At 45.8% G+C, this 23,196-nt stretch overlaps 1 protein-coding gene across 1 annotated transcript in view; it reads right to left on the reverse strand.

Moving 5' to 3' along the window:
• Positions 1–23,196, reverse strand: part of PEX14 (peroxisomal biogenesis factor 14) — a 980,210-nt gene that overhangs the window by 772,994 nt on the left and 184,020 nt on the right. The window contains exon 2 of the mRNA XM_069609962.1: positions 8,139–8,174. Within this exon, the coding sequence (XP_069466063.1) occupies positions 8,139–8,174 (36 nt within the window). The remainder of the gene's footprint in view (positions 1–8,138; positions 8,175–23,196) is intronic.

Raw genomic sequence — 23,196 nt, forward strand, 5'->3', positions numbered from 1 at the left:
TTTGAGTGTTAACTACATTAGGTGTTTACACACCATCTTCTGTTTTTTAAGAAAATGTGGAATTGTATGACAGAAAGATATGTTTATATACTTTTGATACCTGAATAAAATGTATATATATTTTTGTAATATGACCGACTGAATTGTTCTCCTAATATACAAATACAAATGAAGTGTGAGGTAGGAGTATGGTGATGAGTGAATGAGAGGGCAACTGTACGGAGAAACGAGTGTCTCGTATGGGTGCTTTGTTGTGTATGTTATTTGCATCCGCTAGAAAAAAAACAGACATTTAACCGGACCCCATCTTTTTTGATGACCCGATTATTAACCTACATCTAGGTAAAATGCCCGGGTGCATTATGAACTGAGGTGGAGAGGGTGTACACACTGGTGTGCACTGACCCCCTCTTATTTCATCTCTATATTAATTCACTGGCCTCTTTTTCAGAGAACTCTACTCTAAACATTCAGTGTGTCATAAACAGAAGAATCGCAGTGTTGAGATGTGGTTGTGACGCAGATCTTCCTGCAAGGACACCAACAGCGAGCCAACAGCGAGCAAGGCTGAAGGAATGAATATACCTCCAACTTGATAAACGGAAGTCTTCTGCTTAATCCTGAACAATCAACTGTCATGTATGAGTCCCTCTCGCAGAGACGGCTCCCACCTAGCTTGTCTGGTAGTCCTGGATTACAGACATGTGAACATTTCGACTACCTCGGCATATGATGTATCCATGTTGACAGGCAGGCCTTTAAGATGACACAGGCCATAGGTGGGGTCTTCAGGTTTGCAAGAACAGTCAATTATTTTTCAGTGGCTCATATGTTACTAATACATGGGGGGGCGGGGGGTCACTTGCCATTGGTTTACATGGCAGAGATACATGGGGTTATTGAAACAGCTGCACTCCAGAATATTGAACACTCTTTCCTCGGTGGCCTCCTGTATGTAATTTGCTCTCTTGCCATTCTCTGAGAGCTAATGAAGAGGGAGAACCTACTAAGCGTAAAAGTCGGCCCTTGTTGGTGCTCCCCAATTCAAGTAAAATTCTGTGGTTTCCCACATTAGGCTATTTGTATAGGGTGTGGATGGGGATGTGTTACAGGCATCTGGAGAATGTACTGAAATGAATGCAGCCATACCATAGATAGAGATGCACACAAAGCCCAAAGTTCGGCAGTTCCTCCCATTAGCACGGATTCTGGGTGCTGCAGATTATTTAATGGGGGGGGGGGGGGGTTACAAATTATCAACGTATCGTATGCTTGACTCGGGCTGGATTCAAAGTGCTGCCTCTGAAGTATGTCACATACCAATGAAGCAAAGTACAGGGAGAGGGCAGACAAGTCTAATGTGTGTGCGGTATAAGGAAGACTCTAGCCCCACTTTGTCATGTTCTGCCCTCTTTATTCGACGTTAGGGGTTGTTTGATGGAGGCCTGGAAGGTAAGTGGCTTTTACCATTATAGACCGGCACACACTCTTCTTTTTTCTGTCAGTATTGAATGTGTATACTGCTGAGCTTGCTGACCAGGACTTGGGCAAAGCAGACTGCGTCTTTAACAACAACTGAACATGCTGCCACTTAGGGTGGCAAGGGACGATGAAGGATACGAACTCTGTACTAGTTTTATAATGCTGCTAATCCACCTGCATTTCCTTTCTACAGTGCATGTATTCATTTGTGGTCTTGTTTCGTATGCTTTAATGTAACTTATCACTGGATGCATTTTAACAGTTTGTTTTAAAGTTCCTTGTTTATGCACTTCACATATGCCTACATTTGTTTTGTCACTTTGAAACTTATGAAATGTATGTGGCGTTTTATTATTTATTTCAGGCTATGTGTTAATTAGCATGCTTTTTAGGGTATTGAGTGGATGCATTGATGAGGCTCATGCTTTGCATTTTTCTAGCCATTGGCTACTAGGTGTTACTGATTTTACGCCATTATTCTATGATGTTGGCTTGTCACTTTGATTGTTTGTAATCCAAATAAAATATTGAATCACTATATATCATCTTTCTATATAGGTGTATATTATATGTTTGAATTGAATTATAGTTATTTCATTTATTACATATACAAAATGCATGCAAATAATGCCCTTATTTTGTTATATATTGATGTCATATTTTGTCTAATTTATTATTTTTGTATATGTATTGTGACGAATCCCATGATGTTGTCACTGCTTCCGAAGGGGGAGCCCATTCCCGTGATACCGCTACTCGATAGTCCCCCTGGGGGTGGCACTCAGCAGGTAGAACGCAGTATTCCCACCTAGCACATGGCCCTGGTGCCCCTTTCCAGAATGTCCCCACCTTTCCATCCTCTCCTCATTCCTCTTCACACTTAGCCTCACACCATCTACTTTGATAAGGCAACTCAAACAGAGAGCACTGAAACGAGGAAGAGTACTAGTGAGTTACCATCTCAATACTCAACTTGTACTTAGACAAGGAGGGAATGCAGAGGAATACAGAGTACGCATTGGCACCACTTTCACCAGTCAAGTGGTTCACTAACAGTGATTGGCAGAAGATAAAAACCAACAAAGGACTTGTCAGTTTGTCAAGCCCTCGCTGGAGGAACCGTGAGTGCAGATGAGCTTGTTGTGCAGACGGCTGATGACCAGGATGTTGTGCAGAAGAAGACCAAGTCCTCAGTTGGTCCAGGACGGGAGGACCGCACAGACCGGAAGCGAACCTAGACACCTGGCGACCCAAAGAATGTCGGATCGCGAAAGCACACAAGCACACCATCCCAGAGCTTTAGAAACCTGCGGTGTCGCTGCAGGGGGGAATGAAGCCCCAGAATCTTATTGGAGTACCGATAAGTGTACAAGTGAGCCAGCACTTGCACAAGCCATAATATAATGTAGACGGGAAACCACAGGGGCTCAGAAACCTCAAGGAGGTTGTTGCCAAAGTCAGAAAGGCGAACCTGGGACTTGCATCCAAATCGTACATGGACTTGTACTAAGGCTTGGCAGGAGAGTGACCCCAAGTCTACAGCTTGGAGAGAGTATCCAGGCAACACTTTTGCAATGGAACACTTGGTGAGAGGGAACCAGGTGTGCTCTCAAGGGTCAGGGACACATAAATCTTGGAGAGAGCCTCCAGGAAATGCTTCTTCAGTGCAACACTCGGTGAGAGGGAAACAACTCTGCACCCAAGGGTCAGCTTGGAGAATGCAAACAGGGAACGCTTTTGCAGAGCAGCACTTGGTGAGAGGGGAAACAGGTCTGCGCCCAAGGGTTGAGGGCCCACGACAGCCTGGGAAGATTATCCAGGCTGTTCCTCTTCAGCGCAATAGCTTGTGAAATGAAAACCAACGCTACCAACCACGGTCTGGGACCCCAAAGAACTGATTTGTAAGCCTGAGGAAGGCTGGGGGAATGAAAGACATTTCTCCGACAGCCAAGGAGTGGATGTAGTTAGATGAAGAGAATGTGATCAAGACAAGAACTGCCTTTTGTCCAGGGGAAGGGAGTCACCCCTCTGGATCAAGAAGACATCACCTTTGATTTAGTTAGCTTACTGTGTAAGGGACAGAGTTCGGATGTTGACACTGGGACTTTTACTTTGGACATTCTGACACTAGTAATTTAGTTAAGGCAGGGAAACCCCTCTTAGAGGCAGGGTGAGTTAGGGTTTTCTTTTTCTTTTTGCACCTTTGAATAAAAGTTTGTAGCCAACACCATGACCCCTCTGTGTCAGAGTCTTACTTCTGCACCCTTACAGTATACATCTCATCAAATAAATATACATAAATATTATAACAGCAAAATAAACAAATGGGTACTCCACTATATGTAAAATGATATATATTTATCATTCATTTTGATTTAAATGTATTAGATGTATAATTAAATACGTGTACATATATTAAATAAGACTATAACGCCAATGCACATAATGTAATAACACACTATATACATTTTCTTCTCCAGAAAAACAAGCGCATTCCAACATGCACCAGCAACACTGACACTCCCAGGACCACAAGTATCAGCGGGTGCAAAATCCTTTATTTACAGAAAGAAAGAAGGGAAACCGAATATGGTTTGCTTTTTTTCAGGTGATATGGATGTGTGTGTGCATGTGTGAATGTGCGTTATATGTACATACAATCATATGCATGGTACTGACATGGGTATATATAAGATGGCATAGAGGTTCAAGAATAAGTTAAAACTTTTTTCCAAATTGCAAAGTTAAACAAAACTTCCTAGAAATCCACTATTGGAATAAAAACTTTACAGCCCACTAATCCCAGGGGTTTCCTTTGCTTCGATGAGGCACTGGCACGTCTGCAGCTGAATGAGCTACATGTAGCTACAGGCAGGATCTGTATAGTTGCCTCAGGTAGGCCGCAACCATCTTGTCTTCCCGGGGCACAAGTCGAGGGACCACGCGAGTGGACGGTGTCCGCCGATGAGTCTGTGGTGAGGGAGGGCGCTGTCCCCCATGTATGTGTGTATATATATATATATATATATATATATATATATATATGGACAAAAAATAGGGCTCCTGGTATGGAACCTATTCTACCCATGAGGGTTAGTTCAAGACAAAATACACAAATGAATAGGTCCAATGGCGCTATGCTCATACACACATACTCCCAAGCAAAGTTTTTGTAGACCTCCGCATGTATATAAAAGGAATAACTCTTCACTGTTGCTTTATCGAGATGAATCTCACTTTTTTTTATATAAAGACATCACAAGAAAGGTTTGTTTTCACAGAATAGAGAAACATAGTACATTTTAACACACACCACACCAAAACATTTTTGGAATGAACTCCAACACAGTGTGTGTGTACCAGAAACCAAAACAACTTTAGGATTTGTCGAAAGGTTCACATAATGTCGTGTACATATTTCAAAGACAGATTAAAAGACACAAATAGAACAGTTGTACAAAAACACAAAAAAATCATTCAGCTTGTGTAAAACAGCATGGATTTGCTGTAAGTTAAGGGAGTGGTCTACACCAGGTGTTTCAGCCGCTTATCGGTGGGCTAGGTGTGCCTCATCTTTAACACGGCCTTCATCAGGACAGGGTTCTGCATGAAGTGACGTCTAAGCTGCAGGGAGAGGAGACTATGGTCAGGGAGGAGTATGAGCAGGGAATTTTTTTAGACAGACTTAAACGGACAAGTGTGCGATCAATAGAAAATTCCAAAGAAACACACAGTTTACCTGTGAATAAATGAATTTCACAGGTCAGGTGCTAGAGATGCAAGAGCCACAAGGGCTGGTCTCTGTATTATCCTATTGTGCAGGACCAAAACCGCTTGCACAGCTAAAAAGTGAAAAAACTCAGAATGAGCCTTGAGACCGCCTGGGTCACAGAATTCAGAAGGGAGAAAACGGGCCGTAGTAGTGGCAGTTACCTCTCCAAATGTCAGAGCGTGCAGCCTCTGTGCGGCGTTGCTGGTGCTGACTCGCGGCTGCTGAGTCAGATGGGAATGCGGGGGCCTGGCGGCAGAGCGTTAGTAACGCTCTTGCTAGGGCCCCGCAGGCATTTATACGGTGGCCATATTGAAAACACCGCCGGAGCGATCAGTCAATGGAGCCACGGAATCCACAAGAAATGGGGCACAATGAATAAAACTAAACTAAAGTGGATATGCTACATGGCAGTGCGCATCCGAAAAAGTAATTTAGGTGTATTTGTTTACAAAAGGTTGTCATAGCAACCGGAGGCTAAAAACCTTGGTGGCCCTAAAAAAAGAGGGGACGCTAGGGAACAAACAAACAGGAGGGAGGGGGCCTCATTGGTGGCGAGCTGAAACCCAAAGCCGGTTCGAAACACCGTGCAGACCGACCCAAATTGTTTTCTCATTCTGCCATAAAATTGAAGTGCCCGTTACATATAGGTGTGTCCCATAGCACAATTGAATGACACATGCAACCTCAGTGTAGGATACATTGACAGCAAGGAGACTCTATGGATCATTAGTGACCATAAAAGAAAGTTGGTCACTAATGATCCATAGAGTCTCCTTGCTGTCAATGTATCCTACACTGAGGTTGCATGTGTCATTCAATTGTGCTATGGGACACACCTATATGTAACGGGCACTTCAATTTTATGGCAGAATGAGAAAACAATTTGGGTCGGTCTGCACGGTGTTTCGAACCGGCTTTGGGTTTCAGCTCGCCACCAATGAGGCCCCCTCCCACTACCCCCCACACCCCTCCCTCCCATTTGTTTGTTCCCTAGCGTCCCCTCCTTTTTTTTTAGGGCCGCCAAGGTTTTTAGCCTCCGGTTGCCATGACAACCTTTTGTAAACAAATACACCTAAATTACTTTTTCGGATGCGCACTGCCATGTAGCATATCCACTTTAGTTTAGTTTTATTCATTGTGCCCCATTTCTTGTGGATTCCGTGGCTCCATTCACTGATCGCTCCGGCTGTGTTTTCAATATGGCCGCCGTATAAATGCCTGCGGGGCCCTAGCAACAGCGTTACTAACGCTCTGCCGCCAGGCCCCCGCATTCCCGTCTGACTCAGCAGCCGTGAGTCAGCACCAGCAACGCCGCACAGAGGCTGCACGCTCTGACATTTGGAGAGGTAACTGCCACTACTACGGCCCGTTTTCTCCCTTCTGAATTCTGTGACCCAGGCGCTCTCAAGCCTCATTCAGAGTTTTTTTTCACTTTTTAGCTGTGCAAGCGGTGCAGTGTTTTTTCGCCGGAAAAGTACCCTGGAACTGGCTTTTTCGACTGAAATGCCCCCATTGTGAGGTATGATACTTCATTTTTTATGTATGTTTCCATGATTCATGGATAGACTAGCTAGGGACCGTCACTAATCGCTCTTCCCTGCTTTCTTCTCTCTTTTTGTCTTTGGTTTGGTCCTGCACGATAGGATAATACAGAGGCCAGCCCTTGTGGCTCTTGCATCTCTAGCACCTGACCTGTGAAATTCATTTATTCACAGGTAAACTGTGTGTTTCTTTGGAATTTTCTATTGATCGCACACTTGTCCGATTAAGTCTGTCTAAAAACCTTCCCTGCTCATACTCCTCCCTGACCATAGTCTCCTCTCGCTGCAGCTTAGACGTCACTTCACGCAGAACCCTGTCCTGATGAAGGCCGTGTTAAAGATGAGGCACACCTAGCCCACCGATAAGCGGCTGAAACACCTGGTGTAGACCACTCCCTTAACTTACAGCAAATCCATGCTGTTTTACACAAGCTGAATGATTTTTTTGTGTTTTTGTACAACTGTTCTATTTGTGTCTTTTAATCTGTCTTTGAAATATGTACACGACATTATGTGAACCTTTCGACAAATCCTAAAGTTGTTTTGGTTTCTGGTACACACACACTGTGTTGGAGTTCATTCCAAAAATGTTTTGGTATGGTGTGTGTTAAAATGTACTATGTTTCTCTATTGTTCTGTGAAAACAAACCTTTCTTGTGATGTCTTTATATAAAAAAAAGTGAGATTCATCTCCATAAAGCAACAGTGAAGAGTTATTCCTTTTATATATATGCAGAGGTCCACAAAAACTTTGCTTGGGAGTATGTGTGTATGAGCATAGCGCCATTGGACCTATTCATTTGTATATTTTGTCATATATATATATATATATATATATATATATATAACAATTTGCAGTCCACACTGTAAAACAAGATACTTCTAGAAGACTACACAAAGTCTTATCATGGAGCAGAAACAGGTCTCCTATTGGCATCCTGCTATACAGGACATGTTTTGTCAGTGATTCTTTGATTTAAAATGTGCGTTTGTTTTATAATGAGCCAGCAACGCAATTGAAAAATATATTCTCTTAGCAAACTTATTTTTCCTGCAGACTTTCTTCAACTGTGAAAGACAAGTTGCATGCAATTTGCATATGTAGCTTAAGGAAATGTTCACTTCCTATGACATCACTTCCCAATGGGTGCATAAGAGCCCCCATTTCTTTTTCTAATTTTTTGGAGGACTCGAGCCCTGGACCCTCCACCCTCACAGAAAGTCGTCCATGTGCATACACACCCACAAAAATGTAACCCGCTGTCCGAGAAATTAAACTAGTGCCTAAATTACACAACTGTACTTTTTTCCTAGGAGGAAAAGAAAGTATTGGTGGCACTTACCAGCTGCTCCCTGGGGACGATGGTCTCGCTGCCATTCTGCAAGGAAAGAGAATAAAGCTTTAAAGAATGGACTTTGCTGCCATCTGGTGGTCAAAGTGAGAAATCACCATCCAGTAAAAGAGTAAAAAAACACACTCCTATAAATAAGTACGGACAGCAGGCAACCTGTTCTTTACATTTAAAGTACCAGGGTCAAAGCAAGACAATATGCTCCAGCAAGCCATTAATTATTTTGAAACTACAAATTTCTTGACCAGCGGATGGCCCTTCCCCACACTGTTCCATGTGATGGAGAATAGCAGCAACCCCGATCGATTAAACCAAATGTATCCGCTAGCATCCCTTCCCTCTTCCTCTGGCCCACGCTCCAGAGGCCGGCGGATGAGCCATTTAGGAACACGGTATATCATGGAGAAGCATAAACACTTGCCTGCCCATGGCACACTGGGTTTCCGGAGCTGCGGCTGCGGAGTGCCCATAAAGGATACCAGGATTGTCCCCTTTGGGTAGGGAGTTTCAGTCAGTGCCATGGTGCCGAGGAGGGAGTCAGTCCCGGTCGCGAGGATGGAAGGGGGGCACGACTCAAGTATTAGACTCCGCTTGTAGTGGATAGGTTTGCTTGCTTGCTACTAGTATTTAGCAGCAGAGGAGCAGAACGAACTAAATAACGCTGGAGGTCCTTGACTGTTTTCAGGTCTGAAATTATACAGGGCTCTGGGCCTTCTCTCCCAGCGCAAGGTGCCTGTATGTACGAGGAGGAATTGGGATGGGGAGGGAGGGCGGAGGTATTCGGAGGAGCTCACATGTCCTCCACAATGTAGTCCATCAGCTCCCATTTGAACAACACAAGGGTGCCATTTCAACCCGCGCCCTTTGCCATTACCAAATGCAATGTTACTTTGTGCAATTCTGCACCAGTGTAGCAAAATAACAAACATGCAATTTATTAGATTGCCATGTCATACAATGTTCAAATGAAAAAGGTTTAAACAAATTGACGCAAATATGGAGTAGTAAAGTGAGGAATCGTTGATAAAAATACCTATTACAAACAATCGAGAAAGAAAGGGGGGTGCGGATAAGACTCAGGGAAAAAGTCGAGAAGCGAAGTGACGAAGAGTGAAATGCTAATGAATGCCTATATAAAAGTCATTGGTTTCCCTATAGTACCCCCTGTTTTAATCAAACACAGTAGGATCACGAGCAGAGCCGGCATTAGGCATGTGCCACCCAGGTGGTCTTATGGAGGGGCCCCATTGGCCTACCATTAATTAGCCCGCCTGCCACACCAGCTCCAGGGAGTCTTTCAAGGGCTCCCCCGGGCTGGCGTGTTGGAAGAAGGTGCGCAAGAGCCCTATTGAAGTGAAATGCGCTTCACTCTCGTGCTGGCGCACGGCGCTCCAGCACGGGAGAGGGTGCCTTTTATTACAATAGGGTGCCCCTGCTAAACTAGCATGAGGCAGCCTTGGGAGGCAGCAGTGCTAGTTGGGCAGCGGTGCTCTATTGACGTGATTAACTCCCCACTCCAGCACTGGAGTGGGGAGTTAATCACTTCATTAAATAGAGCGCCCCTGCTGGTCTTGCAGAGACGCTCTATTTAGCAGAGTAACTGCAAATTTGGCACCCTGCAGGGACCCGCGTGGGTGGATGCCCGGGGAGGTCGGGCGAGTACACCAAATTTCGTTTACTTGCCCCAGGTGCCGCCAGAGCTAAGGCCGGCCCTGGTCTAGACATGAGGGTAATTGGAGCGGAGAGAAAGTGAAATATAGTATGTGCTCGTGGCCATGGATCCGTAGAGGCTAGAGAATCACCAAGGGTATTTTTGTTTCTGTTTAGGTGACGTTAGAAGTGTACAGTGAATTATAAATTCACAAAAGTGGAGACGTAGACAGGGTATGAGCGAGCAAGGCCCACCGAAAATCTGAAAATGCCCACTCAGCATCACTATGTGGGCATTTACAGGTGTTACATTGCAGGCTGAGCAGCAGGGGTCACTCTCCGGCTCATCTGCGCATGTCAGGAACTAGTAAGCTCGCCCCGATTCCTGGTTTCTGTCTGCGTGAGGCCAGACGCCTATGGAGCAACTGAGGAAGCAGCGTTGTGTTGAATCAGAAGGGAAACGGGTAAGGGAAAAAACATTTTTGATTGTGTGCATGAATGTGTGCAAGGATTGTATGCATGAATGCGAGGTGGCGTGAACATGCTCGTATGAATGTATGCAAGGGGATGTCTTTAAGTGCATGCATATAAATGAATGCAGTGTGAATGGCGTACATGGGCGAGTTCGCGTGTGAATGAGAATGCATCGAGAATGTTCTGGGTGCTCGTGTGAATGACAGAGAAGCTGTATGGGTACGCGTCTGGTGGGTTAATATGTATAAATGTGTCTATATCTGTGTGTGTCTCTGTATGCAAGGCTGGGGATGGGGGCATTGTAAAAAGACTAATTTGTTTACAGTGGAGTGGGCGTATTTGGACAAAGTCAACTTGAGTGCTATTACATGAAAAAGGGGTTGGGATGAGGGCATGCTACAATGGGCCGGGTACTACAATATCATGCAAAAACAAGGGGGGTTCTGGGAGTGTCTCCAATACCGGCCTATATCCCGGGTTAGAGTCTCAACCAGTCTTTAGCATGGCATTTTGTACTCGCATTAAGGTCAAAGCCAACATGAGTGTTCTTACATAGGGGAGTGTTTCCTTACTGTGGCATGGATTTTTTTAAACATTTTTTTTACTGGTGCTAGGGTCACAGGCACCATTACATCGGGGGAGGGGCAGGGCATTTGTGCAGCTCACAAGGCAATGGTTTTTACTGAGGCATGATATTTATCAGTGTCAGGGGGCAAATGCAACATAAGTGTTCTTATATGGGGGCAGGGGGTGGAGCCAGACAGGACTTGTTTACCTACTGTGGCATGACTTTTCTTTACTGGCACAAAGGCAAAGCCAAGAGGAGTGTGTTCTTACGGGGGGATACTGCCATGTGTCAACAGAGCCAGCATGAACAGGTCATGTTATCGTATCATTATTTGCATATTAGGAAAACAGGAGTATGTTCTTATGTGGGTAAACTGGCATATGTAGGTGCACCAGAATGGACATGCATGCGTGCAATCAGTACAAAAATGTTTTTTACATTTGCAGATTACAGGCATATAGTTGGCAAAGGCATCATGAAAAGGCGTTGGAAAATGCTCGTGTGCATTGTTGGTGACTTGGCATCTAATGAATTTGTTCCATGTCATACCCTACAAAACCGATAGTAAACAGTGTGGCTGTGGCTTTTTAGCTAATTTGTCACAGAAAGTGTACTATAAAATGCACAATTTTAACCGATTATTTAAAATATGTTCTGGGTGGCCAATCCCCGGAAGCACTCTTGATTGGTTCGGGCTAACTCACTCGCTCCTGTGCATTCGGCCATTAGCAGAACAAACTTCCCTCAGTGGGCTCCCCTTGGAGTGGGTCCTACTACATTAGCTCCAGGCCCCACTTGTTAGACAAGCCTGGCTGCGCTTCTGAACATAAGAGGATGGTGAGAGGGCAAATGTGGACTAAAGGGGACGAGATTGGGGGTATGCAGTCTTTATATGCAATATTTTATAACAATTCATTTTTATAGAGAATGCATTTAGGAGTGGGATAAAGGGTTAAATATTTTTGGGAAAAAATTGGGGTGGGGTTTTAGGGGTAGGACACAGGGGTGTACCCCCCCAAAAAAAGGAGAAAAAAAGGTGCATTCTCCATAAAAAAATTGTTATAAAATATTCTATGTATGTTCATTCTTTATAAAATATTTAGGTATAAAGACATGTAACTGAGATTGGGGTAAGAGAGGTAGCTGGCACAATTTTCAGCATCACAGGTATCGCAGGCCCGGTATTGACAAGGTTTTCTTCTTTCTTGTCAGTTAAGGCACAAACACTATTTTTAGCCTTTTCGTTTGGCCCCCGTTCCACTCTCTCTGCTGTGTCCCCTATTCATTTTAATGTACATATGCAACCACTGGTTGGTCTCATTTACTCCCACAGCTTCCGGTCCTACTCATATGCAGATGACACACAGATTCTAGTCTAGCTGAATCTTCTGCATACTGACGCCTCATCTCAGTTTAAGAGTTGGCTGTGGGGCTGTGCGAAAAACCAGAGGGTGTCTCACCCGCTAGTCCCCGGGGATCTCTCTCTCGCAGGTGACCAGGGCACGGCCATCATCTTTGGGTCAAGACCATCGGGTGGACCAGTGCGGGAGGATCACCTGGGTGAGGGGTCTTTGGGGAGTGAGGGTGAGATAGTTGATGGTGAGATGCGGTATTCACACGTATTTTGTTTATCAAACCCATCCTATGTTTTAGGATCCGAGATCTCAACCCCCACCACACTTTTTACATAAACACTGGGCCGAGGATGACTGAGAATAACAACACTGACTTGCATACATCAGACTGGCCATGTCCCGCGAATCAGGTCAGGCAAAGTAAGGCACTTAATCCTAAGTGCATACACCTGATACCAATTTGCTTGCGCCTCACGAATAAAAGGCAGAAACCAAAGAGACACTCAGAGCAAGGCGGAACACAAGAACGAGCAAAACTTCCAGGATGAAGGCACACCTATTGGAGCAGAGCAACAGACCAAGGGACGAGAGCAGCAGGCTAAAAACCCAAGGGCATCCCTATTGGAGGTAGTTTCCTCCGACAGGCCACGAAAGACGCGTGAAGAAGGCTAGATCCCACAAGTGAAGATTGCATTGTGTTCCAAGGACGCCAGCAACCCTCCTGGATGAACGGCAGATTTGGGGAGGCGAGGTCAAGCCTGTGGTACTAACCTTGACTCGAAAATTGGAAAACGCCAAACAAGAAAGAAACGCACAGAGCCGGTGAGTTGGCAAATGACTGAGAGGCCGGTGTATTAAAGTGAATGAAGTAGCAACATCATACCACAAGTGAAGGTACCCCGGGTCTGGCGCGCATTATAAATAATAAAACAATCAAACAAGGCTACACGCGTGTGGAGGAAACACGAAGAAAGGCAGACCTGTTAATGAACTTTAATGTAAAGAACAGCTGGGAACTCAGCGACACTAAGTAACAGAGTTGTCCGGTGAAACAAAGTAACCCCCTCGAAAGTCTCTGTGAAAAGTATTTTGTTTGAAGCGAGAAAGCGAAAGGAAGAAGATTAATTCCTAAAGAAGGGACGAGTAAAAGTAACACTGTGAACTTTGAGTCGAAGTGGTCCTGCAGTGGTCTGACAAATAACCCACGCACATTCGAAAGTCTTCAACATCTGAAAGGGGTCCGAGCTAGAAAGAGGAAGACCTGAAGTTTGTGTCGAAAGTTATTGTGAATGGTCCAAGCCCGACAGAGGGAGACCCGAAGTGAAATAAGTTTGGGGAAGGGAACCCCCCTTGCAACTTGTTTGAACTTTATCGTAGGTGATCTGAGCCAGACAGAGATCTAAAAACTGTGTAGTGAAAGGTCTGAGCCCAGCAGAGGGGGATCTTTTGGGAATGTTTTTTGGATAAGACACTATTTTGGAAGAAAGAGTTGAGCATGGAAGGCCAGACAGGCCTCAACCCACAGCTTTTTTAACTATATATATTGTGTTGAAAACCAAGCCAGTGTGTCATCCTGCCTACAAGGATCGCCTTACTCTGTGAGGCTTAACGCAGGGAGGCGAGCTGGTTGAGCCACATTATCATTTGAACACTGATTTTTTCCTTTTGTAGACATATTTCCTTTTTATGCTTTTTGCACAAGAGATCGGGCAGCCATTAGGTTTGTGTAAGCATAGGCCATTTTGATTTGACAGATGCCACTAGGACTGCGTTATTTATTATTTGATGGTCGAGACTACTCCCATCGTAGTTATAGGGCAGAATAGGAGTTCTTCCAGTCCCAACCATTTAAATAAAGGTTTTTACAAATTGTACCCATTGTGTGATTCTCTGCTTGTGATACCATGCCTCCCCAACAGGCGGCGGATGGGTTCCAACTGGCTTAGAGTGAGTGGGGTTCCCGTGGCTGGCCATCCATCTGTTGCTGCCCTATGGACACCTTCCTTCTGGCCTCTTTCGCTGTGACCCTTTCATTTCCCTGTGACGGTTGTTAGGAATTTGGGAGTGAAGCGGTCTTCCTCACTCTCTATGGAAGCCCATATTGATGCAGTTTGTCAGGGAGGACATCTACAGTTGAAGATACTTTGGAAAGTTCTTCCTTTCCATCCTAGACACTTTCATGCCCCGGTGGTAGCCTCCCTGGTAATGCCGCCTTGATTTCTGTAATTCACTGTATTTGGTGCAGCCTATGTATCTCATCAAGCGCCTTCACAGCGACTTCAGAATTTGGCTGCTTAAGTGGCTACTGGCTCCCCTTATGGCACGCATACCACACCTATTCTACGGAATCTCCATTGGCTTCCGGTGATAAAGCGCATCAAGTATAAATCACTGTGTCGCCAATCGTGCCATACATGGATTGGGATCAGAAAATCTTCAAGCTAAATTCCAGCTTTATGTTCCTACCCTGGCTTTTCGTTCTTAGGAGAGCTAGCTTCATGCAATTCCACGTTACAAGGTGGTTAGAAATGGCGGCCGTGCCTTCTCAGTAGCAGATGCTAAGCTGTGGAAGGCATTGTCACAGGATGTCAGAATCATAGGAAATCGCCTTATGTTTAGGCGGCCCTAAAAACTCTTATTTTAGCTGTCTGGTGGCACTGCCTACTGTGGTCGGACCACTGGCGCCAAGATGCCCCTGGCGAATGCACACTCTAAAATTTGATAACATAACAAACGTTTCAGTCTTGATCTACAATAAGTTATAAGACTGAACAATCGGAAAATGAGGCGAATTTGTTACCAGGACAGAATAATAATATGGAGCCGGAGAGTGGAAGACTAGTAGTGAAAGCAGAAATTGGGATCTCCGAGGGGTCCATAGAGTGTAATTACCTGTAACTTTCCTTGTCGGATCCCTAAAAGGGGGTTATTCTTGCATTTGATACCATGGGTTGCAAAATGGATTAGGGTACCATGCTTAAGGGAGTATTTCGCTACATTCCTGAGAAAACAAATCAATGGCCAGCACCTGGATGACCAATATTGCATTTCTCTTTGCAACAGTTGTACAAAGACACCAAAAAAAGAATGTCCAATCAAGATTCTATAACATATGTATATTTTAATTAAACACGCAAGAATGCAAATACTAACTAGAAAACACAAGCAAAAACCCACCCATGTGGAAAGAACACAGAAAAAGAACATTTCTGCAATAGCACTCTGTGTACTTGAGCAGTGGTGATCCAGCAAGTAATTGCAATTGCAGCAATGTCACATTAAATGATCTCTTTTTTCAGGAAAATGTGAAAAGGGGCAGCTTAAAAGTCACTATGGTCTCAGAAAGTGGACCTGTGGCGCAGGGCCTCTTCACAGTTCCTTATTGTTGTCTTTGGGGTCTCAATAGCATTGAGCTAGGCTTCTAGGAGTTTCCTGAGGCAGTGCTTCGGCGTTTGGTTGGTGAGCTGGTTGACAGGTTCTAACACGTGGTGCGATCCAATCAGCAGCACGTAGCGCAAAGAAGCTTGGGACAGGCAGAAGATGCCTAGGTTAGCGTAGCTCACAAGTGGTTCAATGCGGGAAATCTGGGCACAGAGCAGTTCCTCGACTTCTGGGTTGCTGGAAGACCCAATACAGGATCCTCAGTTACAAGTAAAGTACTTTGGTTGTACTCACATTCTAGGGAGTTTGGCTGGCACCTAAAGGGGATCCCCCAGTGAACAGGGTCCTAGTTCCAGTGCAGCCAGCAGTGAGGCCTTGGGTCCAACAGCAGTCACCCAACTGTCCCCTGGGAATGGTTAGGCGACAGAGCTCTCCCTCTGCCTTGGATGTCCCCAGTCTTCTCTATGGCAGTGGACTCTGGAATGGACTGCACTGGGATCCAAAGGTATATTTTTCTTGGTACCCGAAGATGAATCAAGGAAGGAGTGGGAGACCCCTTCTCTATAAAGGTAAAAGGTCACAGGGGATTGGACAGAAGCAAGCCTGCTGTGAGGGACCCAATTCCTGTAGCTGTAAGAAGTGACCCTTGCCTTCTTGCATCATGCCCAGAGTGCCTTGTTTTGCAGGAAATGGAGGGCACAGGAAGGAGAGGGAGACAGACAAAAAAGCAAGGTGGTGGAACCCTTTTCCCAGGTCCAGTTCCCTCTCTGGATACTCTAACTCTGCCCCCTCCCATGTCGGCAATTTCAAAGGCCTTTGGTGTGCAGCCATTTGAAAACAAGGTTCCCAGGAGATCGCCTGGTGAGAGCCCCTTTGCCTAAGGGGAAACGTTAGCTTCCTCCCAGGGGATCAAAGGAGGGCAGCATCCTGGGTGTTGCGTCACTGGGAGCAGTACAAGCTAGCCAGGCTGTCATGGATGCACATTGTGGAGAGGCCACCAAGGGGCGCAGGCAATATGGCTGCCTTAGCGCGTTGCTCCGTCCCCTTCCCTGTCATGAGGAGCTTATGCAGAGAATCTGGGTCTTTATCTGGGTTACATTGGGTGGGAAGCACTCTAGCGACAAATACGTGTGAAGGCTAGAGAGGGCAAGCACTTGTTCCTTTTATTCCTTATCCTTTCTTCTGTATTTGCGCAGCTCTGAGTGAATGAAGATCTGAAGGACAGCTCTGCAACTAGACATAGCAGTGTGCATGAGATTTTGAAAATCATCTGAAACTTTGTGATCGATACAGAATAGGCATTCCACACGTGCTGTGTCCTATAAAGCAGTGTGTGTGCGCTCCGCATGCTGCATACTTACCTTTTCCTACTAACTGAAAAAGCGCCGTTCAGGGAAACTACACTGTGCCACTTGTGGTAGACGGCAGGCAGATTGTGTATTGTTGCTAGGTGCCCGTACTTTGAAGGACCACTTCTCCGCGCTCCACTACAGTTTGACCTAGCCACCTGGGACCACAACTCCCAGAAGCACAGACGTTCCATAAACAGAAACATCAGGCGCTTCAGCGCGAGCGCTTCAGGAGCCAAGCCGTTTGTGCGTCGATCCTCGCCATGCCGGCGTCCGGTGCACAACACGCTGCCCATGAGAACCCAGACCATCTCCAATCCAAGTACCGGTAATTATGGGGCTGCTACCTTTAGACCAACTACTGCTAGACTTACACAAATACCAATGTATGAACTTGGCCAAAATAGCTATCGAACCAACTATAGACAGAACCAGCCAAGTACCAACTCCGGCTAAGGAGGCCCTCGGAACCAAAAGACACTCAAAAAGTCAAGCAGTCCCCGAATCTGCAGCAACATAACATATGCTCAGCAGCCCTTAAATCTGAACTAAATATCCGTTTACTGAACACCCGCTCCTTAAATAAGCATGCTCAATGCATACACGACAGGATAATCGAGGAGAAACTAGACATCCTATGTATCACAGAGACTTGGCTTAAAGAGCCTATTGGCCCTACATGCGATATCGCCGTCCCCGACGGTTATGCCATCTACTACAGTAACAAAGAAACAGGACAGGGGGGAGGTGTAGCAGTAATTACAAGAGACACCATTCATTTGTTCCCTATCAACATAACATGCAGCGGCAGTGAAATCCTGCACCTAAAACACTTTCCAACAGCCAAGAGTAGTCTAAATATAATCGTAGTCTACAGGCCACCTATCGCCACCCCTGAATTCAATGAGGAAATAACCCACCACCTTAATATGCTTAAAGGACCTAACACTGCAACATTAATATTGGGTGATTTTAATCAATGGTACGGTGATCCCAAAGAAAAAGAAGCCACCAACCGACAAACTAATGAACAACATTGACTACAAGGTGTCGAACCACGAGCCCACAATGGACAATTGTCACTTACTAGATCGGGTCGTTACAAATAACCTGGACTCACGAGACTACAAGACAGAACCGTGTATATGGTCAGACCATTACAGCGTCACCTTTTTTTTATCTCCCCACCAATGCCGAAACCCAAGACTCCTAACAGTTCGATCAAAGTGACATATTGGAATTTCAAAAATATAGGCAGAGACCAAATTGAGCAATTCCTAGACAATATTAAAACCAACCAAAGTGAGGAAGACCTCTTGCGTGTCCCTATTGACAAACCTATTATGCCACCTTGAGAAACTGGCAGACCAGAAGGCACCTTCACAAACCAAGATAATTAGATCTAACTTCAAAAAACAACAATGGTTCTCGGGAGAACTCTGAGAACAAAAAAAGGCAAAATGAAAAAGAAAATGAATGGCAAAAAAATCCCACTCCTGTCACAAAGGCACTATGGAAAGATAGTGAGAAAATATACAAAAAATATGAGAATAGACGCAAAAAAGAACTTCTACAATGAACAGATTGCCACAGCAGCTAACTCCACCGGCAAACTGTTCAACATCTTGAAATCTGTAGAGAAACCTAAGGCAATCACCCCTCCCTTCTCACCTACCCGAGAAGAGTGCGACAACTCAGATCGCCTTCTTTAATAAAATTGCCAAGGCAAGGCACTTAATAGCAAAATACCAAACCACAAAAAAAAGACATTGGTAACCTTGCCGACCGAGGAGATAGCCCAACACATAGATACATTCAAGTTTGTAGAAATCTACACTAATCATATGATAAAAGTGCTTGCCACTATGAAACCCACAGCTTGTGCAGAAAACATACTTCCGCCCAAAATAATATTGGATAATTCAGACATCTTTGCTCCGATCCTGACGAAAATAATCAAGACTTCGTTCAGAGATCAAATAGTACCAGAAGCTATAAAAATGGTCACAGTAACACCATTGGTAAAGAAACCCAATCTCGACCAGAGAGACCAAAACAACCTCAGGCCCATCAAAAACTGCAATTTCATCCTTACGATTATGGATAAGATAGCCACCATGCAACTTCAGGCCCATGTAGAAGTATCAGAATCCCTACATTACCAAGAACCAGGATTCCGTCCAGCCCATAGCACAGAGACCGCTATGCTGGACTTGCAGACCAAAATGCTTAGCATTATGGACAAGGGAAAGGCCGGCCTTCTCATCCTTCTTGATCTTAGCGCAGGATTCAATCTGCTTGATCATAACCTACTCAAAACAGCACTAGAGAAAACGACCAACTGCTCAGATGAAGCTATCGGCTGGATAATGTCATTTCTCAAAAACAGGACGTCTAGAGTACACTGGGGGGATAAGTTCTCCTTGGAAAAAGAAATACTATGTGGTGTCCCACAGGGGGCCAGCATGTCACCACTTTTATTCAATCTGTACCTGAGATATCTCTGTCTAGTCCTCGACCAGATCAATACTTTCTTCACCAATTATGCTGATGATACTCAGCTGGTGATTGAACTAAGTGGGGATTTCCAGAAAAACAATACTGTAGAACAATGGATGGATGCGAATTGGAGGTGCCTCAATGGCAAAAAAACGGAGTTTATGGTATTTGGCTCGCACTCAGCCAGAGTGAAGTTACCAACAACATACTGTTCATTTCTGATAAAAGACACGCAAATACAAGTTCTTGGTAAGGTCAAAACCCTCGGAATGATGCTTAAAGCCTCCTTGGGGACTGAAGCCCAAGCTCAATATATAAAAAAAATTGTGCATACCATCTTAGATTGTTAAAAGCCATTAGGTCATATTTACCAGAAGATAACTGTGCCACCATTGCAAGGGCCACTATACGATCACGCCTTGATTATGGTAATGCACTCATCCTAGGATCATATAAACAACGCCTCCACAGCTATCAGGTTGTCCAGAACAATGTAGTGAGGATCATCAAACAAAAAACCATATCCCAGCATATCAGTGAATCCAGAAGGGAGCTACACTGGTTAAAAATCGAAGACAGGGTACACTTTACGTCTCCGACGCTGGTGCACAGATGCATCCATGGAAAAGCACCAGCTTATCTAAAATCCAAAATATATCTCTATGTCGCTAGCAGAAAGCTAAGATCCGCCGATCAAGGCAAGATCAGTGGCCGCACATAAGCGCAAATATGGTGCGGGAAAATCCTTCCCCATCATAGCCGCTGGCCTGTGGAACAAACTCCCTGCACACACAAGATTGGAAGCAAACTATATGCGTTTTCGCAAACTGGTGAAAACCCATATCTTCAACTAATGACCCACCGCTGCTATCTTTTGTCTGACCCCGCCGGCTGTCCCGTGCTACCAATGTTCATTTCTTTTGTTTCACTCATGTCCGTGTCTCTAAGCCCCGAGGCTTGCGAGCTACCGGAGCAATAGAAATGAATAAATAAATAAATATGCTGGATTACAGGTTGAAAGGTCCCACACGGATTTAAGAGTGTGTGGTCCCAAGGTGCAGTGCTGGAAGCCCGCCAAAAGACGGGAGCTCCCGTGGTGAGGGAATAAGGCTGCAGTAAGGAGCCCGCCAGGGCACAAGTACTGTGCAGACTGCAGCACAGAGGTAAACAGACTCCCCCGCCCAAGGGCGAGGTGTGGAGAGGGACGGTCACTCAGGAGTGTTGGGGGAGGGGTCCACTGCCTTGCAACTAAGGCGCTCCCAGCTCACTGTGGCAGTACTTGCCGGCCACAGCCGGGTGGCAGAGCTGAAGGAGTTGGAGAGATCTGTGGAGGCCTGAGGCGCTGGCACAGAGGAGGGAAGCGAGAAATTGGAGTGCCTCAGCGATGAGCCGAGGTCTGGTGGGAACGCGTCCGTCTCTTCCAGTGAGCATTGAGAAGGCCCAAGAGTAAGACGGAGCTGAGAGGAACTATGGGCCTTGTACGCGCACAGTGCAGTGGTAGTGCTGACAAAATGCTGGGTGGACTAAGAAGCAGGCGGCCCAGTGGGGAGGAGGAGCAGGGGGCTGTCCCCAGGTCTCTACCACGAGGTGTGGGGAGTCTTCCCAGGGAAACTGGACCAGAGGTTTGAAGAGTGGTGGAGAGTCTAGCCCACGGGGAACGATTTCTGCAGTGAGGTGCCCTGTGGAGCAGGGGAGCTGGGTGGAGGAAGGACATTGATCTGCCTGTGTGGGGTGAGCATCACCACCCTTGGGGGGACACCAGGTGCCATCGGCAGGGGGAGCTTGTGGACCCTGGTGTGGTGTTCAATGAGCTGCAGGGAAACGCTGTCAACATTTCAGTACCAAGCCGGGTGACCCGGCAGCATTCGTCATGAATGGAGAGATTGGCACTATCAAGTCCGACATACAGGCGATTCAGGAAATCAGTGGCATGCGGACAAATATTGGGCCCAAAGTAGCCGATCTCACCAACAAGGTGGACATCATGGAGGAGAGGTTATCGGGGCTGGAGGCCAACCAATCATTAGTGGACAATCTGGAATTGCAGTTGGATGTCCGACTCGCAGAGGTGGAGCCACGCGAGGAGATGAGCCTCAAACTGGACATGGGGAATAGGGAGCACTGTAACAGTCGGAGGCTCTTTGGCTTGAAAGAAAAGGACGGGGAATCAGCATTGGGCCTGGAAGTGACAATTCAGGAGATTTTGAAATTGGTCCTAGGAGATAAGGAAGGCCGGCGCATTTGGATTGATAGAGTGCATTGAGCGAGGTGGCAGTGGGCCCAGCTCAGCATTGGTGAGGTTTCACTATTACAGGGACAAAGCCAGGGTCCTTGAGAGGGCCAGGATGCTGTCTCATTTGACTACAGAGGTGGCAATATACCAAGACTTCACATTGGCCAGGAGAAAGAAGTGTGCGCCCTTGACTAGATGGTTACAGGAGAAAGGGGCAAGATACAGATGGGGGTTCCATTTTGCCCTGGTCTTTGAGTGGGAGGGAATGGAGTGTAATTTGGTCACTGAAGACGATATCTCCAGGGTCACGGAGGAGTTGCTGGAGCACCACATAATAACGACCATTCTGCTCCCAAGCGTGGGGAGGGGAGTGTAAGAAAGGCATGGTATCAAAGTAAGACAGACACAAGTGATCACAGTTCAAGGGTGTTCATTAAACTGTAAAATGGGGAGATAAACGCCTAATCTAAACCTAAATCTAAGATGGGAGCAAGCCACGACCATCAAATAATAATAATACAGGCCTAGTGGAGTCTTGTCAAATAAAAAAGGGCCTATACTAAGAAAACCTATTGCCAATGCTTCCTGCTATGCTACAAAATAGTGGGGGGCAATGTTTCACAAGAAAAGAAAGAAGTGTTCACCAAATGATAGTCAGGATGTAATGGTCGGGGACTCCCTTCCGCATACCACGGGAAAAGGCAGGGCTTCTGAGCACTGCACACTCCTGGGTTTCTCTGGCACAAGAATATCAAGGAATACTTTCTGTTCAATGATACGGGGGAGGTCTCTACGGACATGCTGTGGTTAAAGCTACGATTAAGGGAGTATTGCTAGAGCTGGGCACGAGAGCCAAGAGGGAGTGGGGGAGAAAAAGAAAGCGGAGGGATCGGATTGACGATCTGAAATCCCGGAGAAACCGCAGAGAGGGGTGAACAGGGAGGTTTGCAGGGCGAGGATGAAGGATCTTCAGAGGTGCAGTGAGGAGCTGCAGGCGATGTTAGCATGTAAAACAGACTGGACACTGCAACACCTCGACCAGAAATAATACGAAAAGTGGGAAAGTGTGGACAAGCTTCTTGCATGGAGATTGAGGGCTAAACAAGAGCTAGAACAGTCACCCTCATACAAGATAACGATGGTATGGTCACAAGGGGTAATAAGGAGATCATAGTAAAGATTGCAGCATTCTACAAGGCCCTCTATACTTCAGATCTTGAGGCAGACCCCGGGCGTTGGGGGGCAGGCGAACCTACTTGAGGGGGGTGGACATGCCTCGGCTGTCTGGGCAGGACGTGGGGACTGTATTGAAGTGGAGGAAATCCCCACCACCATAAAGTGAATGAAGAGTGGGAAGTCACTGGGGAAAGACAGCGTTTCTATAAGATGTTTAGGTCACCTCTTGCCAGGGTGTTCAGCTGCATGCTGAAAGGGAACCCACTCCCCATAACGATACTTAAAACGCTGATAACGGTTATCCCAAATAAAGGGGAGGGCCCCAGTAACTGTGCATCATACAGACCGATCTCCCTCATAAACA

This window comes from Ambystoma mexicanum, chromosome 8 (genome assembly GCF_040938575.1).
Source record: "Ambystoma mexicanum isolate Mex_15411 chromosome 8, UKY_AmexF1_1, whole genome shotgun sequence".
Classification (NCBI taxonomy): domain Eukaryota; kingdom Metazoa; phylum Chordata; class Amphibia; order Caudata; family Ambystomatidae; genus Ambystoma; species Ambystoma mexicanum.